This window comes from Natrix helvetica (assembly GCF_964273705.1).
Source record: "Natrix helvetica genome assembly, chromosome: 5".
Lineage (NCBI taxonomy): Eukaryota > Metazoa > Chordata > Lepidosauria > Squamata > Natricidae > Natrix > Natrix helvetica.
The window spans coordinates 152,620,439-152,644,974 of NC_138551.1; the positions used below are offsets into that span (position 1 = coordinate 152,620,439).

Here is a 24,536-nt window from a genome sequence, read left to right on the forward strand (position 1 = left end):
CACCACAAAAATCAGATTAGGAACACAAGTTGAAATAGGGAAGAAAATGGTAAGTGAGCACTTGTCTACCCTAGATGAGTTCAAATCACCAGGACCGGATGGATTACACCCCAGGGTTCTGAAGGAACTGGCAGACGAGATCTCAGAACCACTGAACTATATCTTTCAGAGATCCTGGATCACCGGAGAACTACCAGAGGACTGGAAAAGAGCTGATGTGGTTCCCATCTTCAAAAAAGGGAAAAAAACAGATCCAGGAAACTACAGACGTATCAGCCTGACCTCAATACCAGGAAAGATTCTGGAAAAGATAATCAAGCAATGAATTAGCAAACACCTAGAAGCAAACAAAGTAATAGCCAAAAGCCAACATGGGTTTGCCAAAAACAGATTGTGCCAGACTAATCTCATTGCATTCTTTGACAAAATGACAAAATTAGTGGACCAGAGGAATGCCGTCAATATAGTTTACTTGGACTTCAGTAAGGCATTTGATAAGGTAGACCATAACCTACTACTAGATAAAGTAGAAGAATGTGGGTTAGACAGCATCACCACCAGATGGATTCGTAACTGGCTGACCAACCGCACGCAACGTGTAGTCCTCAATGGAACTGCATCTACATGGAGGGAAGTATGCAGTGGAGTCCCCCAAGGCTCTGTTTTAGGCCCAGTACTCTTCAACATCTTCATCAATGATTTGGATGAGGGAATAAATGGGGAACTCATCAAATTTGCAGATGATACCAAGCTGGCAGGAATAGCCAACACTCCAGAAGATAGGCTTAAGATACAGAAGGATCTTGGTACTCCGGGCAGGCTCCCGTATGCCCGTACTGGGCCATACTGCCTGCAACCCACCACTGCTATCTATGAGTGTCCACGGGAGCCTCCTCCCGATGTGAATATGAAAGATTGGTTAGACACCATGCAGCCAATATGGGAACATGTCTGAACTGCTTTACGAGCAGCAGCTGAGGTTTACAAGAAGCAAGAGGATTAGAAACGGAGCCAACAACCCCTGTTGAGGATAGGGAAAAAGGAGTTCCTTTCTACAAAATACTTCCACCTTAGCGTGTCGGGTCGGAAGTTGGGCCCTAAATTCATAGGTCCATTTCCGGTTGTGTGGATAATTAATCCATTTACTGTGGAACTCAAGCTTCCCCCTATGTTGGGGAAAACCCATCCAGTGCGCCACAGTAGCCTTCTTCGACCAGCGCATGCGACATCGTTACGCAGTGGTCCCAGCCAGTTGTCTTTGACGATTCAGGTTAAGGGGGGAGCAGCATTGTGAATTTGCCCAAATCCTCGATTCTCGTAGGCATCCCCCACCCTCTTCCTCTCACCATGAGAACTTTATGAGTTGACACAGAGTTGCTGTTCTTTGCGCGAACACTGGGTGGGGTTAATAGGTGGCAGCAGCATCACTGGGGGACAGGGGGGGGGATGGTGTATGGGTAATTATGGGTGGGGCCAAGAATATATATTACAACGGCGTGGTTAACCAGGCTAGAGCTGACTTTGCTTATTTGCCTTTGTGCTATGGGTCATCTAGTGCCGCTTATCGCAAGTTTCGCAACAATACAGATATAGCATTTACAACACCTTGCTTCTATGTTTGTGTCCTTGATGAATGCCGGAAGGTGACAATTATTTCTATGGTGTGCAGAAAACCACACACTCCCTAAAATAACGCCTGTGGGAAATTGGCTGCCAGGGGTGTCCCAGTTGATCCTCACCGGTGCCTCTGTGCCCCGTTCAGACAAAGATCTTCTCGCGTGGTGTGCTGGTATTGGAGAGCACAGCATTCTCTGATCCTATCAGCCCTTCACACGAAATGAGCATTGCAGGATATGACCACAACTAATCTTTCCTGCCCACACCAACCGTATCATTAGTCCTGGGACAAAGTGCTTTCCCTGCTTTCCCTGGTCTCCTGCTTGAGCAGAGGTTTGGACTAGAAGACCACCAAAGTCTCTTCCCACTCTGTTATTCTATATTCTATGTTGTGGGTGCTCCATCACTGGAGGTAATGGGTGGGAAGGAGAAGGCCTCCATCCTTGCTGAGGGACGAGAGAATGGACAATGTTATCTTTTGTCATCGTCGTCATTTAATGACCCCATAATCCCTTGTGGGGTGTAATCTGGACAACTGAACGGAGCTGAGTGTTTACTGCCCTTCCTGTCGCCAGTGCAGAGTTTTGTTCAGCAGATATATTCTCAGTGTGCCAGGAGAGAGAAAAATATTGGCCTCTACCTAGGAGGGAACTCACAGGCTCCAACTCTAGGCCATTGCTCCACTCCACAATGTTATCTGTCCCTCAACTGGGGGCTCTTCACATCCCCTTTGGGGTAGGGCTGGCCCCCCAAATATCTCTTCATACGTGACCCACAATTTCTTGACTCCTTTCCAACCTAGCATCATTGCAACATCAGAAAATGAGAAGGGAGACAGCCAATGCACAAGGTTGGGGATTAAGCCCTTATAATAACCGGCTTAGGACTTCTGGCCTAAGGTTGATGGGAGGAGGAGCCCGAGGAGAGGTGGCCCTTCAGAGAAATCCAAACACCGAGAGATCTCCTCTTTCCCACTGGATTTCCTAATCCAGTTATAGAAGGTCAAGGATCCATCCAGTGGAGCCTCCCATCAGATCTTCTCCTCTACCATGTCCTTCTTGTAGGTGTCCCCATAATGGGTGGAGAGGAGAAGGCCGTCCTTCTTGTAGGTGTCTCCATAATGGGTGGAGAGGAGAAGACCATCCTACTTGTAGGTATTTCCATAATGGGTGAAGAGGAGAAGGCCATCCTTCTTGTAGATGTCTCCATAATGGGTGGAGAGGAAAAGGCCATCCTTCTTGTAGATGTCTCCATAATGGGTGGAGAGGAGAAAGCCATCCTTCTTGTAGATGTCTCCATAATGGGTGGAGAGGAAAAGGCCATCCTTCTTGTAGGTGTCTCCATAATAGGTGGAGAGGAGAAAGCCATCCTTCTTGTAGATGTCTCCATAATGGGTGGAGAGGAAAAGGCTGTCCTACTTGTAAGTGTCTCCATAATGGGTGGAGAGGAGAAGGCCGCCCTACTTACAGGTGCCTCCATAATGAGTGAAGAGGAGAAGGCCATTCTTCTCCTTATCAATACCAACCCATCTATTTTCCCCACGGATCGGCCACTGGGCTCTTCACCGCTTCTACGGGCAAGTTGATAAGAGGAGAAGGAGCATCCTTCTGCCCCAGACAAGGCGCAATGAGGTCCCACTGGAAGCATCTGGCCTGCCTCCTTGTTGGAACGGCTATCTTCCCAGCCGTCTTCCTGGTCTCGGTGGTCATCCAGTATGTCCAAACCGTGTTTCCTCCTGGGATTGATCAAGTCTTGGTGCTTGGCGTATGCCAGACATGGATGATTTCAGGCATCCTGCTGGTAAGTGTTTCTTTTGTTCCTTTTCTTTTTTAATATATTTATTATTATTATTATTTTATACATTTATATTGTGTGTGAATAGAGTTGGTTCTAGGTATCATTCCTATTAATCCAATTCACAATAACAATATTAGTAACCTCTATCCCATTCTTCAAATATAAGTAACCCTTATTATATTGTTCAAACGTATATATTCAAACAACGCCTAACTCCTCGTCTTTATCTCTACCTTCCTCTATATCTCTCTTCTATCTAAACATTTCTCTATTATATACAAACAAATATAGCTAAGTTTCATTTGCATTGACCCAGTTTATGCTAACGTTGTTAATAATCTCTTATCATATTTATCAAATGTATGCAATCCTCATTATATTATACATCTCCTCTTTAGCGCTTCAATTCTTACCCATTTTTCCATTTTAATCCAATAACAGTATGAACAAAGCTAACTAGATATCGTTCACGTTGATCCAATTCACATTAACGCTTTTGATTATCTCTTATCGCACGAATCAAATTATACAGCCTTGTAACACTGTCAAAATATGCATTGAAAGAAAAACACCTAACGTCTGTAAACTTCTATGATTTTTATTCGTTCTATAAGCAATTTGTCTTTTAATATTTCCCCTATCTATTTTTATTTCTGCCTCCCTAGCTTATAATAGGCTAATTTAATATTTAAAGGGCAATTTGTTTATCCGTCATCTCTTCTCTTTTTTAGTGCTTCAATTCCTTTGGTTAATTTTCTCATGAACTTTGGGGGAGGAGAATTGTTATGAGTTTGTTCTTTCCTTGCAAGATTAGAACTGGCCCAAATTCATCCACGCCCCCATCAAAATCTTGGCCTCTTGAACAAGAAAAGCAGTGAAACTGACTGGGTCATCTCCCTGTTCAGATTTTGAAAGGACTGGAATTAAGAGGGACACCCTTCATTTTTTAATCCTTCATCTCACAGCTGTGTCGTAACTGGGCACATACCTTTGACACATGGAATATGTTGAGGGCAGAGGCCTGCGAACGTGGTTTGGTTTACACCAGATAGTAAATTCTGAAGGATTTCTTCATAAAGAGAAGAGGGTTCTATCAATCAATCAATCAATCAATCAATCAATCAATCAATCAATCAGAATAGAGCTGGAAGGGACCTTGGAGGTCTTCAAGTCCAACCCCCTGCTCAAGCAGGAGACCCTAGACCTGTGATGGCGAACCTATGGCATGTGTGCCACAGGTGGCACGCGGAGGCATTTGTCAGGGGACCCGAGGTTTGCCCTGTCAGCTGGCCAGCACACATGCGAGGCTTGCCCTGACTTCAGCCTTCTGTTGAGGCCATTTTTCGCCCTCTGAAGGCTGAATCCTCCAGAGCGTGAAAAAGTGGCCCTATGGGCAAACCGGAATTTCCGGAAGAGACTTCCGGTTTTGCTCGTAGGGCTGGTTTTAGCCCTCCGGAGCCTTCAGAAGGCCTCCCTGAAAGCTCCGGAGGACAAAAAACAGCCCTAGGGACAAACCGGAAGCCACTTCTGGGTTGCTCGTACGGTTGTTTTTTGTCCTCCGGAGCCTTCAGGGAAGCCTAATGAAGGCTCCGGAGGGCTAAAACCAGCCCTACCAGCAAAACCGGAAGTACATTCCTGAACTTCCGGTTTGCCCATAGGGCCAGTTTTTCGTGCTCCAGAGGCTTCAGGGAAACTCCTGAAGCCTCCAGAGGGCCTCCGGGGGGGTGGGGGTGGCGGAGGCTGTTTTCGCCCTCCCCAGATTGCTATATAGCCTCTGGAGCCTGGGGAGGGCGAAAAAAGCACGCCAAAAATGGGTGGGAGCGCTGGTCGTGCGCCCATGCATGCTGTGGTCACGCGCATAGCGTTATGGGTGTGGCACGCCCGCGCATGACACCCCCTGCACTCTCCCCGCTTTTGTCACGTGAGCCGAAAAAGGTTTGCCATGATGCCCTAGACCATTTCAATCAATCAATCCATCGGAATAGAGCTGGAAGGGACCTTGGAGGTCTTCTAGCCCAACCCCCAGCTCAAGCAAAAGATCTTATACCAGAATCTCCCCAAATTAACTTCTCCTCTTTCGTCGTTTGGCTAACAGGGAATTGTTTTAGAGGCGCTTGGCTTGTCTACTGTTCCTAAAATCCTACGGCTGTGGATGGAGGGATGCCACCCAGGGAAGGATCCGTCCCTGGTCATTCGGGACCAGCATTTCGACGGGGTGCCAGTGACCATCTACTCGCCCAAAACAGAGTCGACTACAAAAGGAAAAGCTGTGATTTTTTTCCATGGTGGAGCTGGCATCATAGGAAGCATCGGTAAGGGAAGAGGGACGTATTCCAAGCCAACCTTGGATTGCTAAACTGAGACGGTGGGGGAATCTCAGGCAATCAGCTGAAAGTCTGTTCATGAAGTTTCTCTCTCTCTCTCTCTCTCTCTCTCTCTCTCTCACACACACACACACACACACACACACCTCAATCAATTAGAACAGAGTTGGAAGGGGCCTTGGAGGTCTTCTAGTCCAACCCTCTACTCAAGCAGGAGACCTTAGACCATATCAATCAATCAATCAATCAATCAATCAATCAATCAGAATAGAGCTGGGAGAGACCTTGGAGGTCTTCTAGTCCAACCCTCTACTCAAGCAGGAGACCCTATATCATTTCAATCAGAGTAGAGCTGGAAGGGACCTTGGAGGTCTTCTAGTCCAACCCCTTGCTCAAGCAGGAGACCCTATATCATTTCAATCAGAGTAGAGCTGGAAGGGACCTTGGAGGTCTTCTAGTCCAACCCCTTGCTCAAGCAGGAGACCCTATATCATTTCAATCAGAGTAGAGCTGGAAGGGACCTTGGAGGTCTTCTAGTCCAACCCCTTGCTCAAGCAGGAGACCCTATATCATTTCAATCAGAGTAGAGCTGGAAGGGACCTTGGAGGTCTTCTAGTCCAACCCCTTGCTCAAGCAGGAGACCCTATATCATTTCAATCAATCAGAGGTGGAAGGGGCCTTGGAGGTCTTCTAGTCTGACCCTCTACTCAAGCAGGAGACCTTAGACCATATCAATCAATCCACCAGAATAGAGCTGGAAGAGACCTTGGAGGTCTTCCAGACTAACCCCCTGATCGAGCAGGAGACCCTAGACCATTTCAATCCGTCAATCAATCAGAATGGAGCTGGAAGAGACCTAATTCCCTGCTACTGTTCTTCCTATGTATTTGCCTCCAGGCCTTTCATCTTCCTAACTGCCGTCATCTGCATTTTTTTCCAAAGTCTCAACCTCTTTTTTGGTACGTGGTAACCAAAACTGGACATAGCGTTCCGGGTGTGGCCTTACTAAGGAGTGTTAATACTTCAATTGGTTTTGATCCTGTCCCTCTGTTTATACAAGCCAGGATCAGAGTAATTTCTTTAAATGCCGCCATTGCACACGGCTGGCTCAGGTTTAATGCATCGTCCGGTAGTCCAACCCCCCCCCCCCCCGCCGCTTGAGCAGTAGACTCCAGACCTTTTCAATCACGCAATCAATCAGAATAGAGTTGGAAGAGACCTTGGTGGTCTTCTAGTCCAAACCGCATCGTTTTTGAGCTAGGTTTCCCCTTACCTGGGCTTGTCCCTTTGGGTTTTTTCTTGCCTAGGTATCAAACCTTGCTTCTCTCCACGTTGTTAGATCAGGGCCCCTCGTTCGATCTTTTTGGACCCTCAGCCTGTCTTCTGGGGTGTCGGCTAATCCTGCCAGCTCAGTGTCATCTGCAAATATTCTTAAGTTCCCCTTCTATTCCAAGTCAACCGAGTCATTTACGAAGGTTTTGGGGAGCGCTGGGCCAATAACTCTTGCTGCCATGAGTTATTCTAGTCCAACTAGTTAGATGCAAGAAACTGAAGCAACAGAAGGTGGATATTTAGATGCCCATACGATAACCAGGGAGTATTCTCTTGGTAAACACTGGGCACGGATATTTATCCAGACCATTAGCCTCACACACTATAATCAACCCATATCTGTGTTTATATCAAGTACGCCCAACGCTTGGGCAATTTTCAATATGGCCACGGCATTTTCGACATGACTCCGTAATCGGATCTGGTATCCGATACAACGAAGTCAGTGGTGGGTTCCGGATCCCGGCGTCCGTGCGCGAGCATACTTACTACCCGTGACGCTCTGCGACACTGCAGCTGCTCGGTGGAGCTTTGCGCGGTCGCCGTATGGTCCGTGCGTGGGAGCCCGGAATAGGCCCACCGGAGCACCATACTTGAATGGTACCTGGTGCTCCCGGCAGGCACCGATACGCCCGTACCAGGACGTACCGGTTGTAACCCACCACTGAACAAAGTACCGTTAAAACTAAAAATCTTACAGCATTTTCGGATCCCCTACATCAACGGATAGCCGAGTTCCTATCAAACAGGACACAAATATTGAAAATAGGGAGAGCCCAGTGGTGAAATTCAATTTTTGTTTACTACCGGTTCTGTGGGACTGGCTTGGTGGGCACGGCAGGGGAAGGATATTGCAAAATCCCCATTCCCACCCTACCCTGGGGCCGGCCAGAGGTGTCATTTGCCAGTTCTCCGGGAGGGCTAATTTTCAGGGGAGGTCTTATTATCCAGGGAGGACTTATTTTTGGGGGAAGGGGCTTGTTATTTTTGAGGTGCTGGAGGCGGTGAGCGTGGTCACCTCGTGGCTGCTGCTGTGTTGCAATATTTTCAGGGAGGGCTTATTTTAGCGCAGTAGTGCCTGCTGGAATCAGGGTAGGGAAAGTGGTTTCCCTGAATGAAATCTTCATCCACTGTATAACTCATCGATGTTCGTTTCAGGCTATTACGAAAGAATCCTGCAGTGCATTGCCAAAGAAGGGAATTCGACTGTGGTTATGGTTAGGTGAGTGTTATCTCCTTGTCTCTTTAATCTGCAGTAGGTCTTGGCAAGTCACCGCCCCCCATTCGCTGCGCACAATAACTCGCCGCGGGCCAAGAGTGACATGAGTATAAACAAACGGTGAAAACAGTACTGTTAAAAAGAAAAAAAAAGCTGCCTGAGCGAGGGACAAAAGGAAACATGAATGACACAAAAAATATTTAAAAAAAAAACATTTGAAAGAATAATTCTGTTGTTGAATTGTCCCGCAGCAATTTGGACTCACCGAGTTTATCTGAAAATAGGACCAGGTCTTATATTAGTTTTTGCTCCAAAAGCCGCATTAGGACTTATTTTTCTGTTAGGTCTTATTTGGGGGGGGGGGGTTAGGGCCCCCTCTTGGGCAAGGGGATGGACTAGAAGACCTCCAAGGTCCCTTCTGGCTCTATTCTGGATAGATTGTAAATGTCTAGGGCCCCCTCTTGGGCAAGGGGATGGACTACAAGACCTCCAAGGTCCCTTCTGGCTCTATTCTGGATTGATTGTAAATGTCTAAATAAATAAATAAATATTTATTTCTTAGCCGCACCCTCTCCCGAAGGACTCGGGGCGGCGTACAATGAAACATATGAAATAAATATGTGGACAAAACAAACATATAACAGAGACATATACCGAGACATACACAAGGAGGAGGTCGGCTGATGAATAAAAAACAATTAGAATACAGTGATTAAAAAACCCCTAAATAATTAAATATAATTAAAATACCCAATTAAAAACCCGTCAGGAAAGATATGGTTAGATCAAAGTTGAGCCAGGCCAGCTACTTGGAATAGGTGGGTCTTAAGCTTAATACGAAAGGAGCGGAGGTCAGAGGTATTCCTAATATCCGGAGGGAGGTCATTCCACAGGGCTGGGCCCGCCACAGAGAAGGCTCTACTCCTAGGCGCCGCCCCCCGACACTGTCTAGTGGACGGCACCTGGAGGAGGCCCTCTCTGTGCGAGCGGATTGGTCGCAGGGATGTATGGGGCAGAATACGATCCCGCAAGTAACTAGGTCCTGAGCCATGGAGCGCTTTAAAGATTGTTATCAAAACCTTGAAACGCACCCGATAGATCACAGGAAGCCAGTGCAGCTCGCGCAGGAACGGTGTCACATGGGAGTACCTAGTACTCCCCATAATTACCCGCGCGGCTGCGTTCTGGACCAACTGTAGCCTCCGGGTGCATTTCAAGGGAAGCCCCATGTAGAGAGCGTTACAGTAGTCCAAGCGAGACGTCACCAGCGCATGAGTGACTGTGCGTAAGGCGTCCCGGTCCAGTAGGGGGCGCAATTGGCGCACCAGGCGAACCTGGTGGAACGCCCCCCTTGCCACGGCTGTCACATGGTCATCCATGGACAGCCGAGCATCCAGGAGGACGCCCAAATTGCGCGCCCGCTCCACGGGGGCAAGTTGAATGCCCCCAATGGCCAATGATGGAGTTAATTGGCTGAACCGGGGAGCTGGTACCCACAGCCACTCCGTCTTGGAGGGGTTGAGCTTGAGTCGGTTGTCATCCATCCAGATCCGTACGGCTTCCACACACCGGGACATCACTTCGATGGCCTCGTTGGGGTGGTTCGGGGTGGAAAAGTACAGCTGAGTATCATCAGCGTACAGGTGGTATCCCACCCCGAAACCACGGATGATCTCACCCAGCGGCTTCATACATGTGTTGAACAGGAGTGGCGAGAGGACCGACCCCTGTGGCACCCCACAAGTAAGGGGGCGTAGGGTCGACCTCTCTTCTCCTGCCAACACACGCTGCGTCCGGCCAGAAAGGTAGGAGCCGAACCACCGCAAAACGGTGCCCCGGACCCCCAACCCCTCCAGCCGGCGCAGCAGGATACCATGGTCGATGGTATCAAAAGCCGCCGAGAGGTCTAATAGGACCAGGATAGAGGAACAACCTCTATCTCTGGCCCTCCAGAGATCATCCACCAACGCGACCAAGGCCGTCTCCGTGCTGTGACCGGGGCGGAAGCCGGACTGGCGCGGGTCTAGATAATCATTTTCCTCCAGATGACGTGGAAACTGGTAGGCCACCACACTCTCTACAACCTTCGCCAAAAAGGGAAGGTTGGAGACAGGACGATAATTGGCCAGCTCCAAAGGGTCCAGGGAAGGCTTCTTGAGCAAGGGTCTCACCACCGCCTCTTTCAAGGCGGCCGGGAGAGACCCCTCGCTCAACAAAGCATTCACTAGGCCCAGGAGCCAGTCTCGTGTAACCTCCCAGGATGCCAGTACAAGCCAGGAGGGGCACGGGTCCAATAAACATGTGGTGGGTCGCAGTCGTCCACGCATTCTGTCCAAATCCTCGATGGCAACCAAGTCAAACTCCTCCCAGATCGATTCCTCAAGACTCGCCATGGACGTCTCCATTGGACCACTGACAGGGACCCAATCCCTCCGGATTTGAGCGATTTTATCCTGCAGATATTTACCAAATTCCTCTGCCCTGCCCTGTAGAGGGGCCTCCCGCGGCCTCTGAAACAAGAGGGAGCGGGACACCCGAAACAGGGCGGCAGGGCGGTTCTCCGCGGATGCAATGAGAGTGGCACAATATTGGCGTTTGGCCACTCTCAATGCCACAAGGTACGTCCTTAAATGGGCTCGTGCCTGTGTTCGATCAAATTCGGAGCGAGAGGATCTCCAACGACTCTCTAGACGTCTCTTGCGGCATTTCATCACCCTTAGTTCCTCGGTAAACCAAGGGGCCAGGGTGGATCGTTGCCGCCGGAGAGGCCGCAAAGGCGCCACCCGGTTCAAGGCCCCGGTAGTCGCATTATTCCACGCGACCACCAGGTCCTCTACCCGGGGGCGGGTCAAGGTTACAGGAGGTGGCCCAAGCTCCGTCTGGAACCTATCAGGTTCCATCAGGCGCCTGGGGCGGAACCATCTGGTACTTTCCGGTTCCGCCTCCCCGCAGCGGGAGGTAGCACCAGGGAAGTCAAGACGAAGGAGTGAATGATCTGACCATGACAGGGGAGTGATGGTTAAGTCCCCTCCTCCCAGATCACTCAGCCACTGGCCAGAGACAAAAATAAGGTCCAGAGTGTGTCCTCCCTCATGTGTCGGGCCCTGAATCATTTGAGTCAGGTCCATGGCTGTCATGGAAGCCATGAACTCCCGAACCCCCTCTGATGCTTCTCCCATCGATGGCAGGTTAAAATCCCCCATCACTAAAAGTTTGGGGGTCTCAACCGTCACCGATGCGATCAGCTCGAGGAGTTCGGGCAGGGCCGCTGATGTATAGCGAGGAGCCAGGTATACTATCAGCAGGCCCAACTGTCTCCCAGGGCCCCATTTCACAACAAGGGATTCACATCCGGACGTCTGTGGCACAGTAGACTCCCTCGGCTCTAAGTCCTCCCGAATAATTACTGCCACCCCACCGCCCCTTCCCTGGGCCCGGGGCTGGTGAAATGCTCGGTAGCCTGGTGGGCACATTTCCACGAGGGGAAGACCTCCCTCGTGGCCCAACCAGGTCTCTGTTATTCCCGCGAGGTCCGGCTCCCCCTCTAAAATTAGATCGTGAATGAGGGGGGCCTTGTTAACAACGGACCTCGCATTGCATAACAACAGCCTCAGGCCTTGGGTCTGTAACTCTTGACCACCTAGAACGCGGGGGTTGGTACAAGCGACCGGGTGTACCCAGCAACCACGGTCTCCCAACCGACTGTAAGTTCTTAATCTGTCCTCGTATCTGCCCCTCCCTGCGACCGTTGGAATTAAAGAGCCCTGTATAGGAATGATATCCTCCCCCTCCTCCTCCCTTCCGCTCCTTCTGCTCGCGACCACACCTGGAGGCCCGGCTCTCACATCGCTCCTGATCTGACCCACCCACCCCACAACCCCTGAGCCCCCACCCCTACAAATTTTTAAAAAACAACTAACTAAAAACCCCCTAAGTCTCCGCTTCCTCCACCTCTCGGGATTAATAAATCCGTCATCAAGGTGGGCCCTCGAAAGGGCGGAGGGCCACACCTGCGAGAGGGGGGACTCTCGCAGTAGGATCAGGTCTGACCTTAAATACATAGAGTGTTAAAAGAGTTCGTCGTCGGGGCTTAGGGTCTATGCTGAAGATGTCATAATCCAGTAAAAATTTGAAAAGCATGGTTGCAGCAAAACAGAATAGTCCAGTCATTAGTCTTAGATGGGGGGGGGGGGTGATGGTGATAGGTTGGTTAGATGACAATCAAGAGGTGGGGGCGGTGGGTGGTAGGTGGCGGATGGCAAGGGGTAGTTGGACTGTAGTTGGAATAGGCAGGGGGCAGATGGTCAATCAGCAGTAAATCATATAGGGTAGGAAGAAGTCCTCTAGGGCTCACGCAGATGGAATCCGGGGCAGTTGTTAATAAATAGTCAGCAGGGGGGGGTAGGTGGGGTGCAGTCAGAGTGCACGATGATAAGGGCCTCCTGGCAATCCACCAACAAAGCTCCCCCCCCCCCAGTCTCTATACAGCCTCCTGAATCGTAGTCCTATTCCTACCAGGTCCTCGGCTTTTAATCCTGCCTTGGCCTGCAGCTGCGAATTTGGCCCCCAAACCACCATTCCAGGCCCCAACGCCGCTCCCACCAGCCTCCCATCGGCCTCCAGCTTCCTTCTCGGCCTACCCATCCAGTCTTTGCTGGCCTCAAAGGTTCCGGCCGGTCTCCAATCCTCTCAAATTCGGCCAACATGGTTTTTAAGCCTTTTCAAACCTCCCACAGCTACCTTTCACAACAAGCTGCAAGCCGAGGGATTTGGCGTCCGGCGCTTCCAGCCTTCGCCACCTCAATCCACGGTCCCAGATGGTCCTAGGTCACCAGCCTCCAACCTGAAGTCCAAATTCGGCATCGCTGGTATCGGCGCGCCTCCGCACACTCCGTCCGCCATTTCGAGGCCGTCTGCCTCTCCTTCAATCGGCTGCAAACGCAGACGGCCTCTCTGCGGCTTCTCCGGGCGCCGCCTCCCATCAGCTGCATTCCCAGTTCGTTCCTCACGTTCCTTACGTTCCTCATGCTTTTTCCAAACACCCAGCTACCCTGGAGGACCCATTCGGGTCATAAAAGAAACCAGGGTAGCTGTTTACTGGGGACCCGGCCCCCATGCTGGAAAAGGGGACCGGCAGCACTCCTAGTTCCCTGGAAAGCGCCCCGCGGATCTACGGAGCTCTAGCGGCAGACCGCCATTCCTCCGGAAGCTCCTCCTCCTAAGGTGTTTTTGTTATTAGATGTTGTATTGTCGTATGAAAAGTGCCAGCTATGCAAGTTGTAATCTGTCCATAAAAGGCCCCCCTCTTGGGCAAGGGGTAGACTAGAAAACCTCCAAGGTCCCTTCTGGCTCTATTTTGGGTAGATCGTAAATGTCTAGGGCCCCCTCTTGGCCAAGGAGTGGACTAGAAGACCTACAAGGTCCCTTCAAGCTCTATTCTGATTGATTGATTGAAATGGTCTAGGGCCATGATGGCGAAAGGGCGTTGGTACTTACCTGTTACGCCTCTTCTAATAGGGTGGAGATAGCATCCATGCATGGGTTGACATTTTCCGCCTTCTGATTGAACCGAGTCTGATTAAGATAGTTGAGACGCGCCCCCGTTGCTAGCCTTACCCAGCTTTTCGCCGAAGAAAACAACTTAAGACTCGACGTGTCATCCACAGTCCACTTTAGTAAACCATAACTTATTAGCAATGGATTCTTTGCAAACAACCACTCGATCAAGAGCAGCTTGTATAGAACTCCGTAATACCAAGAGTAAATCATAACAGGTCATACGGCAAACAGAAGGGAGGGGAGGGATGCTATCTCCACCCTATTAGAAGAGGCGTATCAGGGAAGTACCAACGCCCTTTCTCAATAGAGGTGGAGATAGCATCCATGCAGGGGAGGACATACCCAAGCTATCTTGTCCCGACGGGAGGGATTCACACGGATCCGAAATAGGTCTGGCTGAATGAGCCACCGCAGATGCAAATTTATCCAATTTATAATTGGTAATGAACGGGGAAGGTGGACGCCCTGTAGATCTCCTCCACGGAGGCCTGCGTAGCCCAAGCTGCCGTAGTGGCCGGACCTCTCGTAGAATGAGTAGGGATGCCCCTGGGCACTTACGCCTGTTGGGAAACATATGCCCTAGCTATGCAGCCTCTTAGCCACCTGCCGATGGTCGCTGCAGACACCTTCCTTCCCAGAGTCGTGGGCTGAAACGACACAAATAGACTTTCCGACCTCCGAAAGTCAGAGGAGCGACTGATATAGATCTTAAGGCCATCACTGATCTAGGGTCTCCTGCTTGAGCTGGACTAGAAGACCTCCAAGGTCCCTTCCAGCTCTATTCTGATATAATTTTTGAAATGGTCTTTTATTACAAAACCAAGCAAACACTGAACTCTTCTGCGTACCCCCATTGGATCAGGAACCCATCATCCATCATTTTCTCCTCCTTCCAGGTATGGACTTGGGCCGGAGAATCCTTTTCCAACACAATACGTCGAATGTGTAAAGGCGGCCGTCTTCCTCATGAAACACGCAGACGATTACGGGGTGGACAGCTCCCGTATTATCATTTCCGGGGACAGCTTCGGGGGTGGTGTGGCCGCGCACATCTGCCAGTTACTTGCGGACCGGAGCGACCTTCCCAAGGTCTACGCCCAAGCGTTGATCTACCCCGTGCTTCAGGCCCTGGATTTGTCCTTACCGTCCTATCAGCAGAACTGCCGTAGTCCCATCTTGTGGCGTAGGCTAGTTCCCTTCCTCTGCTGCTATTACTTGAACAAGCCCACTTCTTTTGTGGACGATATCCTGAAGAACAGCCACGTCCCCGAGGCCACCCGTCGGAAGTACCAGAAGTGGGTGAGCGCCGACCTCATCCCGGAACGGTTCAAAGCCAGAGGCTATACGCCGGCGCAGCCGTCTCCGTTTAACCCTCGGCTGCACGACGAAATTAAAGTGCTGCTCACCGAAATGTGCTCGCCCTTGATCGCCGAGGATGCGGTCATCTCCAAGCTCCCTCAGACCTTCCTCTTGACCTGCGAATTTGACGTCCTTCGCGACGACGGATTGCTATACTTGAGGCGGCTGACGGACAACCACGTACCGGTAACCTGGAGCCACGTGGAGAAGGGCGTCCATGGGATAGCCTTGCTCTACGGGTATGGCTTCCTGTCCCTTTCTACATCCAACAAGATTGTGCACGATTTCATCGATTTTATCCGACGCTTGTGAGGCCAAAATGAAACCGAGAGTAGCGCGACGGCTTTTTGATCTTCTTTCCAGGGAATCTGGTGGCCGAGACTCACGGTCCCCTTAGGATAAACAGGTTAGATGCTGGACTCCCAAACCAGGGTCTTCCCCATCCAAACGCACCTCTTAAAAATCAATGCGGCTCAGAAAAGCTCATGAAGAAGATTCTATTCTGTTCTGTTCTATATTCCCGTGATGACAAACCTATGGCACACATGCCACAGGTGGCACACGGAGCCATTTGTTAGGACACACGAGGCGTTGTCCTGTCAACTCCAGCGCGCATGTGTGCGCTGGCCAGCTGATTTCGGCCTTCTTTTTCGGACATTTTTCGCCCACCAGAGGCTTCCTTGAAGCGAAAAACCACCCAACGCGCAAACCGGAAGTTTGGGAATGGACTTCCGGTTTGCGCGTTGGGCTATTTTTCGCCCTCCAGAGCCTTCAGGGAAGCCTCCTGAAGGCTCCGGAGGGCGAAAAACGGCCCTATGGGCAACCTGGGAATTCAGAAACGGTAACTTCTGGTTTGCCCGTAGGGCTGTTTTTCAATTATTAAAAATAATTTAAAAAATATTTTAACTTTTTATCATTCGCATTCATCCTGCCCCTCCTTTGGCACTGCTCCTTTCATGATTTCATTCTGCCATTTCTTCGATATTAGCGTAACCCTTTTCCCGTGGCCAGTTGTCCTAGTTAGACCCATAAGATTCAACATTGCATTAATTTCACAACCTGCTTACATTTCATTCATTTCAGAATATACCCAGTTACCAAAGAAGCATTTATTGATTTCTCCCACGTACAAGTACCAGTCTGACGTCATAAATCCGATTGACACGAATGGGAGTTGTTCCTAATATCCCTTTCCAACTGGATGTACTTAATGAAGTGGACACGTTCCTTTATAGTTGTGGGCAGAGCTGTTTGTCCTAGAAAATATTGTTCTTAGGCAGATTAGAAGCAACACATTTTGCTTTCCAGTCCGACCATCACACTATAGTCAAAATACGTAACTGTTTTAATAAATCCGAAGCGAATTGGGGAAAAAAAATTCTTTTGCCCTAAGATGCAATGTTTGTTCACGTAATATGAAATCCAGTGAATTTTCAAACACTTTCATTTCTTCAAAACTTTTCAGACGTGCTGTAACAAGGCGAGCTTTGGCCCATTTTGGCAAATTTAGCCTAAATGTACTTAATTGAGTTTGGTCTAACGCAAAACCTTGGCAAGCTTGCAATTAAAACTCCTCATCTTTTTTTGTGCGCTGAACTTTCCATCTCAGGGAGAGAGAGAGAGAAAAAAATCCTTTTGCGTTTTAGAATAAATATCCTGTTTCTCATCCTTGGGAGGCTCTCAATCTGGGATCATTTCAGCTGTAGAACCACCTTTAAAGAAGGAAAGAGAGAGAAACCAATAAATCACAGCAGCTTATTCAAATATATCATTTTGAACTTTATGGCGTAGACGTGATTGTCCACATATCTTCTCAATCAATGCCCCAACCATGGAATTCCCAATGAATCTAAAAAGGTTAAATTATGGCAACTGGACCTTCATTAGGTTTAATAAATGAAGTATATTAAAACTGAGACGTTTTGTTATTTTCCTTTTTCATGATTTGAGGGTTTATTGACGTGAAAATCCCAACGGTTTCCAACACTGATGAACTAGCTACCAATTTTCTTCCCTAAGAAAAAGAAATTAAGCTTTCTTTGGCTTTATGAAACAAAATGATTTCCCTGAACATCCCCCAAAGGTAACATGTAAGAGTAAAAAAATGGGAGATGCAAAGGACCAGAAAAGTAACGTCAATTAAAAAATAGAACTATCACTCAGTTTGGGGTGAAATAAGCATTCGGTATCTCCTGCCAAGTTGGGTGTTTCCCACTGTCCTTGACTTACGACCACAATGGAGCCCAAAATGCATGTTGCTTAGCGAAACATTTGTTAAGTGGGTTAAGCAAAAGGCCTCACCTTGTTCGCCGCTTCCAAGGCGTTTATCAGAGCTTGCAATTCTTCTTTATTCATTTCCACAGAGATCAATTTGAGGTCCCCATCCTTAGACAAATCCAGATCCAGGTTTAAAAGAGGCATCTGGAGCATGGACAATTTATCACTTGAAAGGGCCAGCTGCGTAGGGAAGCAAAGGCGACACAGTTAAGACTTGGGGTTGGTTGGTTTGTTTAAATCAGAAGAGGGGAAAAAAATAATTATTAGCAGTCATTTTAAGGTCAGAACATGGGAGACGAAAGGAACTCCGAGTAGCTGTAAATGGGAAATCTAGTTTGCATTCAGACTCTCTCTCTCTCTTTTTTTCTCTCTCTCTATCACTATCTCTCCATCTATCTATATCTTTCTCTGTCTGTATGTCTGCCTATTTGTCTATCTATCTCCCTCCATCTCTCCCCCCTCCCCCCTGTGTGCATGCGTGTGTGTGTATGCATGTGTATATATATATATATGGTCTTTTATTCATGTTGTTGACGATACCTCCGCCTACGAGCCCCACCCACCACCCAGGCTGTTACAACACAAAACAACAATGGACACACAGCCAGCACCAATCAGCACCAATCTACCAATCATGATAGAACCACACAACCAATCATTCCACTTACTGAAACAAAGCCAGCACTCCACACACCCCCACCAAGATTTATAGATAGACGGCAGCTCCGATCACACTTTAAGCCAAAAACACCAGCCTGAGGATGGCGAGTGAGACCTCGCTGAAATGTTGCCAAGACAATCTCAATCTTACACGGGAAAAGACCCGAATACAACAAGACCAGCTTACCTACACCTGTGAAAATCTACGAAAACAAATATCTTACCTCTTCGGGGAGGAAACCTTCCTGCTCACCAGGACCTACGAGAAACTCGAATATACATATATTTGGGCATACCAGAAGCTTTGACTGAACACTTATTTCCTTGGCTCAGCTGATAAGGGAGGAGAGCCTGTGGCTTAGTGGCTAATACAACTGCCTAACATGTAAAAACAGCCCGGGTTCAAATCCCAGGAAAGGATATGGCTAGCTGATGAGAGCTAAATAGCTTGAAATAGATCTATACTAGTCTCCCTTTATTTATTTATCAGCACAAATGCTACACACACAAACACACACACACACACACCTATGTCTGCCTGCCCTCTATCTATCTATCATCTCTCTTTCACTCACTCACTATCATCTATCTATCTATCTATCTATCTATCTATCTATCTATCTATCTATCTATCTATCTATCTATCTCTCTATATATATATATCATCTATCTATCATCTATCTATCTATCCATCCATCCATCTATCATCTATCCATCCATTCATCCATCCATCTATCTCCATCCATCTCTCTCTCTATCTCCATCCATCAATCCATCCCTTGCAACATCTATATCTATGTCTGTCTGTCTGCCTGCCTTCCTCTATCTATCTGTCTGTCTCTCTGTCCATCTGCCTGCCTGCCTGTCTCTATCTATCGCCATCCCTCCCTCCCTATCTCTACCTACCTACCTACTTAACGGGTCCTCTCTCTTTTTGAGTTTAAGGATGGTAAACTCGGGAGCTTTTAACATGTCAGTCCTCAATTGATCTCCCGTCTTCCAGGGGCTCAGATAGGGGATTCCAAGAAAGATTACGCAGATTGGCCTCTAACCTTGAGCTGCCAGTCAAAATCCAGGAGCTGGGAAGAGCAAATGGCATTAGTTTCTCCAACCAGGGCTTGCCTGATATCAGGTTTCCTGGCTTTCAAGCAAGTCAGCGCTGCTCTTTGAGTGTTGGGATTTAACTCCGCCAACGGCCGAACAGCCTACCAAGGAAAGAAAGAACGAGCGGTTAAAGCAAGGCTGCCGTTGTTAAGTGAATCACGGCAGTTGATAAGTTAGTAACCCAGTTGTTAAGTGAATCTGGCGGCCCCATTGATTTTGCCTGTCAGAGGGTTTGGCCAAAGGGGGGTTACATCACCCCCACACCCCCGGGGTCGCTGCCACCGTCATAAAAAATAAAAAGAAAGCGCCGATCAATATTAGATTTGATATTTGCGTGTTTATTCTTACGTATCCGTCTGCCTCTCTCCGGAAACGACGCTGTGGGTTATTGAATTCTTTTTTTTTTTAGAGAGAGAGAATTCCAGAAAGAGAACTCCTAGCTAAAAAAGGCCTTCCCTTTGGAACAAACTTGTTTTTAAAAATCTATATAATCTACTGAAGGGAATGAAACCAGTCGCTTTTAAAGGTGCCCATTCCAATGTCATCTTGCTGCGTTTTATTCCAACTTCATTTTAAATTGCATTTTATTCCAACTTCATTTTAAATTGCACTTTATTCCAACTTCATTTTAAATTGCATTTTATTCCAACTTCATTTTAAATTGCATTTTATTCCAACTTCATTTTAAATTGCATTTTATTCCAACTTCATTTTAAATTGCATTTTATTCCAAACTCATTTTAAATTGCATTTTATTCCAATTTCATTTTAAATTGCATTTTATTCCAACTTCATTTTAAATTGCATTTTATTCCAATTGCATTTTAAATTGCTTTTATCACATTTGGGTAATAATTTGTTTCTGGAACTTTGCACTTTGATATGGCCCAAGAGTTAATCAATAAATATAGAACTGAATTGAAATATGCACATGCTGGAGGCCAGCTGTGTGCGGCGGCAGCCAAAAAAGCCAACGCAATCCTAAATTGCATCAACAGAGGGATACAATCAAGATCAAGGGAGGTGCTAATACCACTCTCTAAAGCCTTAATAAGGCCACACCTGGAATCCTGCATCCAGTTTTGGTCACCACACTGTAAAAAAGATGCTGAGACTCTGGAAAAAGTGCAGAGAAGAGCAACTTAGAGGACTGGAGGCTAAAACATATAAAGAACAGTTGCAGGAACTGGGCATGGCTAGTCTGGGGAAGAGAAGGACCAGGGGAGACAGGATAGCAGCCTTCCAATATTTGAGGGGTTGCTATAGAGAGGAGAAAGGGGTCAAGCTATTTTCCAAGGCACCCGAAAGCCAGACAAGGAATAAGGGATGGAAACTGAACAAGGAGAGATTCAACCTGGAAATTTTCTGACCATGAGAACTATCAAGCGATGGAACAGAAGTTGCCTTGGGAAGTTGTGGGAGCTTCATCCCTGGAGGCTTTCAAGAAGAGACTGGACTGCCATCAGTCAGAAACGGTGTAGGGTCTCCTGCTTGGGTGGGTGGGTTGGACTAGATGACCTACAAGGTCCCTTCCAACTAATCTAATCTTAACCTGTACATGCATTTTACGTGTAAATCTAAACATAACCAAATTCTCCTCCATAAACCAAGCTTTGCTTGTAATGATCATAATGATTTTCTTTCCCATGAAATAAATTTCGAGTTAAACGGCAGAATCGAGTCTCCCTTATTTTTTCTTAAAATCCCCAGGTGTTTCTACCTCTTCCTCAGAAAGATCTTTTCCAACCGTTTTCCTGAAGTACGACGCTGTTTGTTCCAGCACCTCCGTCCATTCGGTTAAATTCCAAATAGTGTCGTAGTCACAATACCGAGGGAAAAGATGACCGCACAGCCCATCAATGACTTTGTGGAAGAACTGCAAGAAATGAAGCATAAATAAGATTTTATATATATAGAGAGAGATTAGATTAACAGAGTTGGAAGGGACCTTGTAGGTCATCTAGTCCAACCCCCTCCTCCCAAGCAGGAGACCCTGCACCGTTTCTGACGGAGGGCAGTCCAGTCTCTTCTTGAAAGCTTCCAGGGATGAAGTTCTCACAACTATGACTCAGTGGGATGTACAGGTAGTCCTTGACTTACAACCATTCGTTTAGTCACCGTTCAGAGTTACAACAGCACTGAAAAAAAGGCCATTTTTTAAATACTTACGACCGTTGCAGCATCCCCTGATCAAAATTCAGACGCTCTGCAACTGACTCGTATTTATGACGGTTGCCATGTCCCTGGGGCGGGCGGGCGGGTCACGTGATCCCCCTTTGCAACCTTCTTTTGCAAGCTGGAGTCATTTAACGACCATGTTATTAACTTATCAGATGCAGGGATTCGCTTAAACAAAAGTGGCACGAGAGGTGATTAAAATGGGGGGGAGGGGAGGTTCACTTAACAAATGTTTCACTTAGCAACAGAAATTTTGGGCTCCATTTGGGCTCCATAAGTCGAGGACTACCTGCAAGGCACGAGTCAAGTCTTTTTTGTTTGTTTTGTTTCAGTCCATAATAATTCCAGGACCGTCATTAATATTAAGGAAAAAACCACCAAAATTTATTTTATCGTTCAGTGTTGGGTAACTTTTAAAATCAACGAGGTAGCCACTCCTGAGCCAATACTTACTCATTAATTAATAATAAATAATACTGTAATAATAAGAAAATGTGTGAAAAAAGAGAAAATTGGAGAGAGCTGGTTGCATCTCTCCAAAAGGGGGGAAAAAAGAGATGCAAATGCAAGAAATAGAGGGTTGGAATAGATGACCTCCAAGGTCCCCTCCAACTCTGTCATTCAATACAGCAAGGATGCTACAGGAATTTTTTTTTAAAAAACCCACTACGCATGTGCAAAAAAGGGGGGGAGGGGAGAGAGAGAGAGAGAGAGACCAGCACTCGCGCATGCGCACACACGTTAGACGCGCGAGAACCGTTCTGCGCATGGGCAGCTCGCGTCGAGGGCTCGTTGCCCGGATCGAGGGCGGGGGGGGGAAACGAAGGGAAAGAAGATGCTCCGCTGAGGGGGAAACCCCGATAGGCCACCTCCGACCATAAAAAAGCCCCTTTCCGTCCTTACCTTCGCCGTCTCGGGCGGAGGCAATTTCTCCAAGAGCTTCATCTCGTGCGCAGGCGCAAAAACCCCGGGCTTTTTCCGCTTCGCGCGCGCCCCTTCGCGCGCATGCGTGGTGTCCTGCGGCGGAAGGCCGCGCTTTACAAAGGAGTTTTTGCGCAGGCGCAGCGTTTGGCTGGCGCGAGGGGAAGACTTTTTGGTCACGTGACGAGCATTGCATCCCGGGAATTGTAGTTTCGTGACACAAATGGCACTACAAATGTGGGACGGATTGTTTATCTGTAATCCACAAATGCAGACAGTCCTTGGTTTGCAACTGTTCGATTAGTGACCGTTCAAAGTTATAACCGCACTGAGAAAAGGGCTGTTTTTCACACTTAATGACCATCACATGATCAAAATTTCCCACACTTAGCAACTGACTCATATTTACGATGGTCTCAGTGTCCCGGAGGGGGGGACTCACCTGACCCCCCCCTTTTGCTACCTTCTGACGAGCAAAATCAATGGGGAAGCCGGGTTCACACGATAACCTCATTTGCTAACTTACCTGCAGAGATTCGCTTAACGACGGTCAAAAAAAAATTGGGCAAAACTCACTTGACCAATGTCTCACTTAGCATCACACATTTTGGGGGGCCCTTGTGGCAAGGGGAGGGCTACCTGTATTTGCAAAGTGGGAGGATACAGGTCAGAACCTAAGAGAGTCATTGTCTTAAATCTTCTAGAATGTTCACAATGGACTTCAGTTGCTGGTTGCGGACTCTTTCCCGAGTCGGATGCTCTGAGGCAGCTGGTGCCACGTGCAAAGTTTCTCAGCCACGATGACTTAAGGAGGGAGATGCTCCGTTTTCTCCTGCGAAAGCTCTTATTGGCAGCAGAGCTCAAATAAGTGAGTTCATCATGTAAGATGCCAGCGGTTTCCCCCAGCCGCTGAAACGCCAAGGACAGTGATGCCATGAGAAAATTCCAATGGGAAACAAAGGCAACAACACAAGCAAAAATTCTTACCTTAAAGACCATTGTTTCTAATAATTTGGAACATTAGAAATGAATAGATACAAAAGAAATAATAGCAGTAATACTCTGCATTGACATATTAATACAGAGGGCCAATGAGATATAGCAAGTCCTACAAGGACTGCTGTAGATCAAAGCCCCCCCGAGCTGATCTTTAACTCATATCTTTTATACTTTTCTTCTAACCACATACATGCTTCACAAATTCACTAGCTGTCACTATTTGTGAACACCTGTATAACGTTACTTTCAATTCCTCATTTCCAACAGTTTCATTCTTCCTGTTTTAAACGAAGCCATACAAGTGCATATTTTACTCTATCTATCTATCTATCTATCTATCTATCTATCTATCTATCTATCTACCTACCTACCTACCTACCTACCTACCTATCTATCTATCTATCTATCTATCTATCTATCATCTATCTATCTATCATCTATCTATCTCTGTGTGTTGTATTTGTGCTGATAAATAAATAAAGGGAGACTAGTATAGATCTATTTCAAGCTATTTAGCTCTCATCAGCTAGCCATACCCTTACTGGGATTTGAACCTGGGCTGTATTGCATATTAGGCAGATTTATTAGCCACTAAGCCACAGGCTCTCTTCCTTATCAGCTGAGCTAGGAAAATAGGTATGTATTTGTGTTACAACCCCTGGTATGCCCAAATATATATATATATATATATATATATATATATATATATATATATATATATATATATATATATATATATATATATATATATATATATATATATATATATATATATATATATATATATATATATATATATATATATATATATATATATATATATATATATATATATATATATATATATATATATATATATATATATATATATATATATTCACAGTTAGCAATGGTTCAGCAGGATTATAAATATTTCTGGTAAATTTTGAAATCATCCTAGTTGAAAACTTTGGTTCATATCTCTTTCTGCTGGGGCCTTCTATCATCCATAGGACTTATTGAATCTAATAGATCAATAGTCTATATTTCTTGATTCTCATTGTGAGACTCCAGATGAGGCCTGCAAAAAATATCAGCTTTTATTTATGGCCATAGCAAAAGTTGCGTGAGAAAACCATATCCAAAACATACAAACAAAGATGCATGTAAGAAATAGCAACCCCCGCTGCAAGAGGGGCTCAGAGTATTAT

The 24,536-nt window shown here is 47.1% G+C and overlaps 2 protein-coding genes across 2 annotated transcripts; one reads left to right on the top strand and one right to left on the bottom strand.

Annotated features, from left to right (window-relative positions):
- Positions 1-3,243: 3,243 nt before the first annotated feature.
- On the top strand, positions 3,244-16,825 carry LOC309393078 (arylacetamide deacetylase-like 4; the record flags this gene model as incomplete). Its single annotated transcript, XM_081954867.1, has 4 exons — positions 3,244-3,417; positions 5,510-5,726; positions 8,229-8,292; positions 14,745-16,825. 4 exons carry the CDS (start codon positions 3,244-3,246, stop codon positions 15,517-15,519), a joined length of 1,230 nt encoding a protein of 409 aa, XP_081810993.1. The 3' UTR covers positions 15,520-16,825.
- COMMD8 (COMM domain containing 8) lies at positions 16,317-22,444 on the bottom strand. The gene is made up of 5 exons (XM_081954869.1): positions 22,330-22,444; positions 20,969-21,124; positions 19,197-19,349; positions 17,509-17,664; positions 16,317-16,919 (listed from the first exon to the last, which is right to left on the bottom strand). Exons 1-5 carry the CDS (start codon positions 22,369-22,371, stop codon positions 16,899-16,901), a joined length of 528 nt encoding a protein of 175 aa, XP_081810995.1. The 5' UTR covers positions 22,372-22,444; the 3' UTR covers positions 16,317-16,898.
- Between the last annotated feature and the right edge of the window lie 2,092 nt (positions 22,445-24,536).

What these genes read in the sequence shown, in the direction of transcription:
- COMMD8 (XM_081954869.1), bottom strand. Translation starts at nt 22,371, where the DNA reads ATGAAGCTCTTGGAGAAATTGCCTCCGCCCGAGACGGCGAAG. An exon ending in CTCCGCCCGAGACGGCGAAG is followed by an intron (nt 21,125 to 22,329) that starts GTAAGGACGGAA and finishes CATTTCTTGCAG; the next exon opens with TTCTTCCACAAAGTCATTGA. An exon ending in CCTTGGAAGCGGCGAACAAG is followed by an intron (nt 16,920 to 17,508) that starts GTGAGGCCTTTT and finishes CCTTCTTTAAAG; the next exon opens with GTGGTTCTACAGCTGAAATG.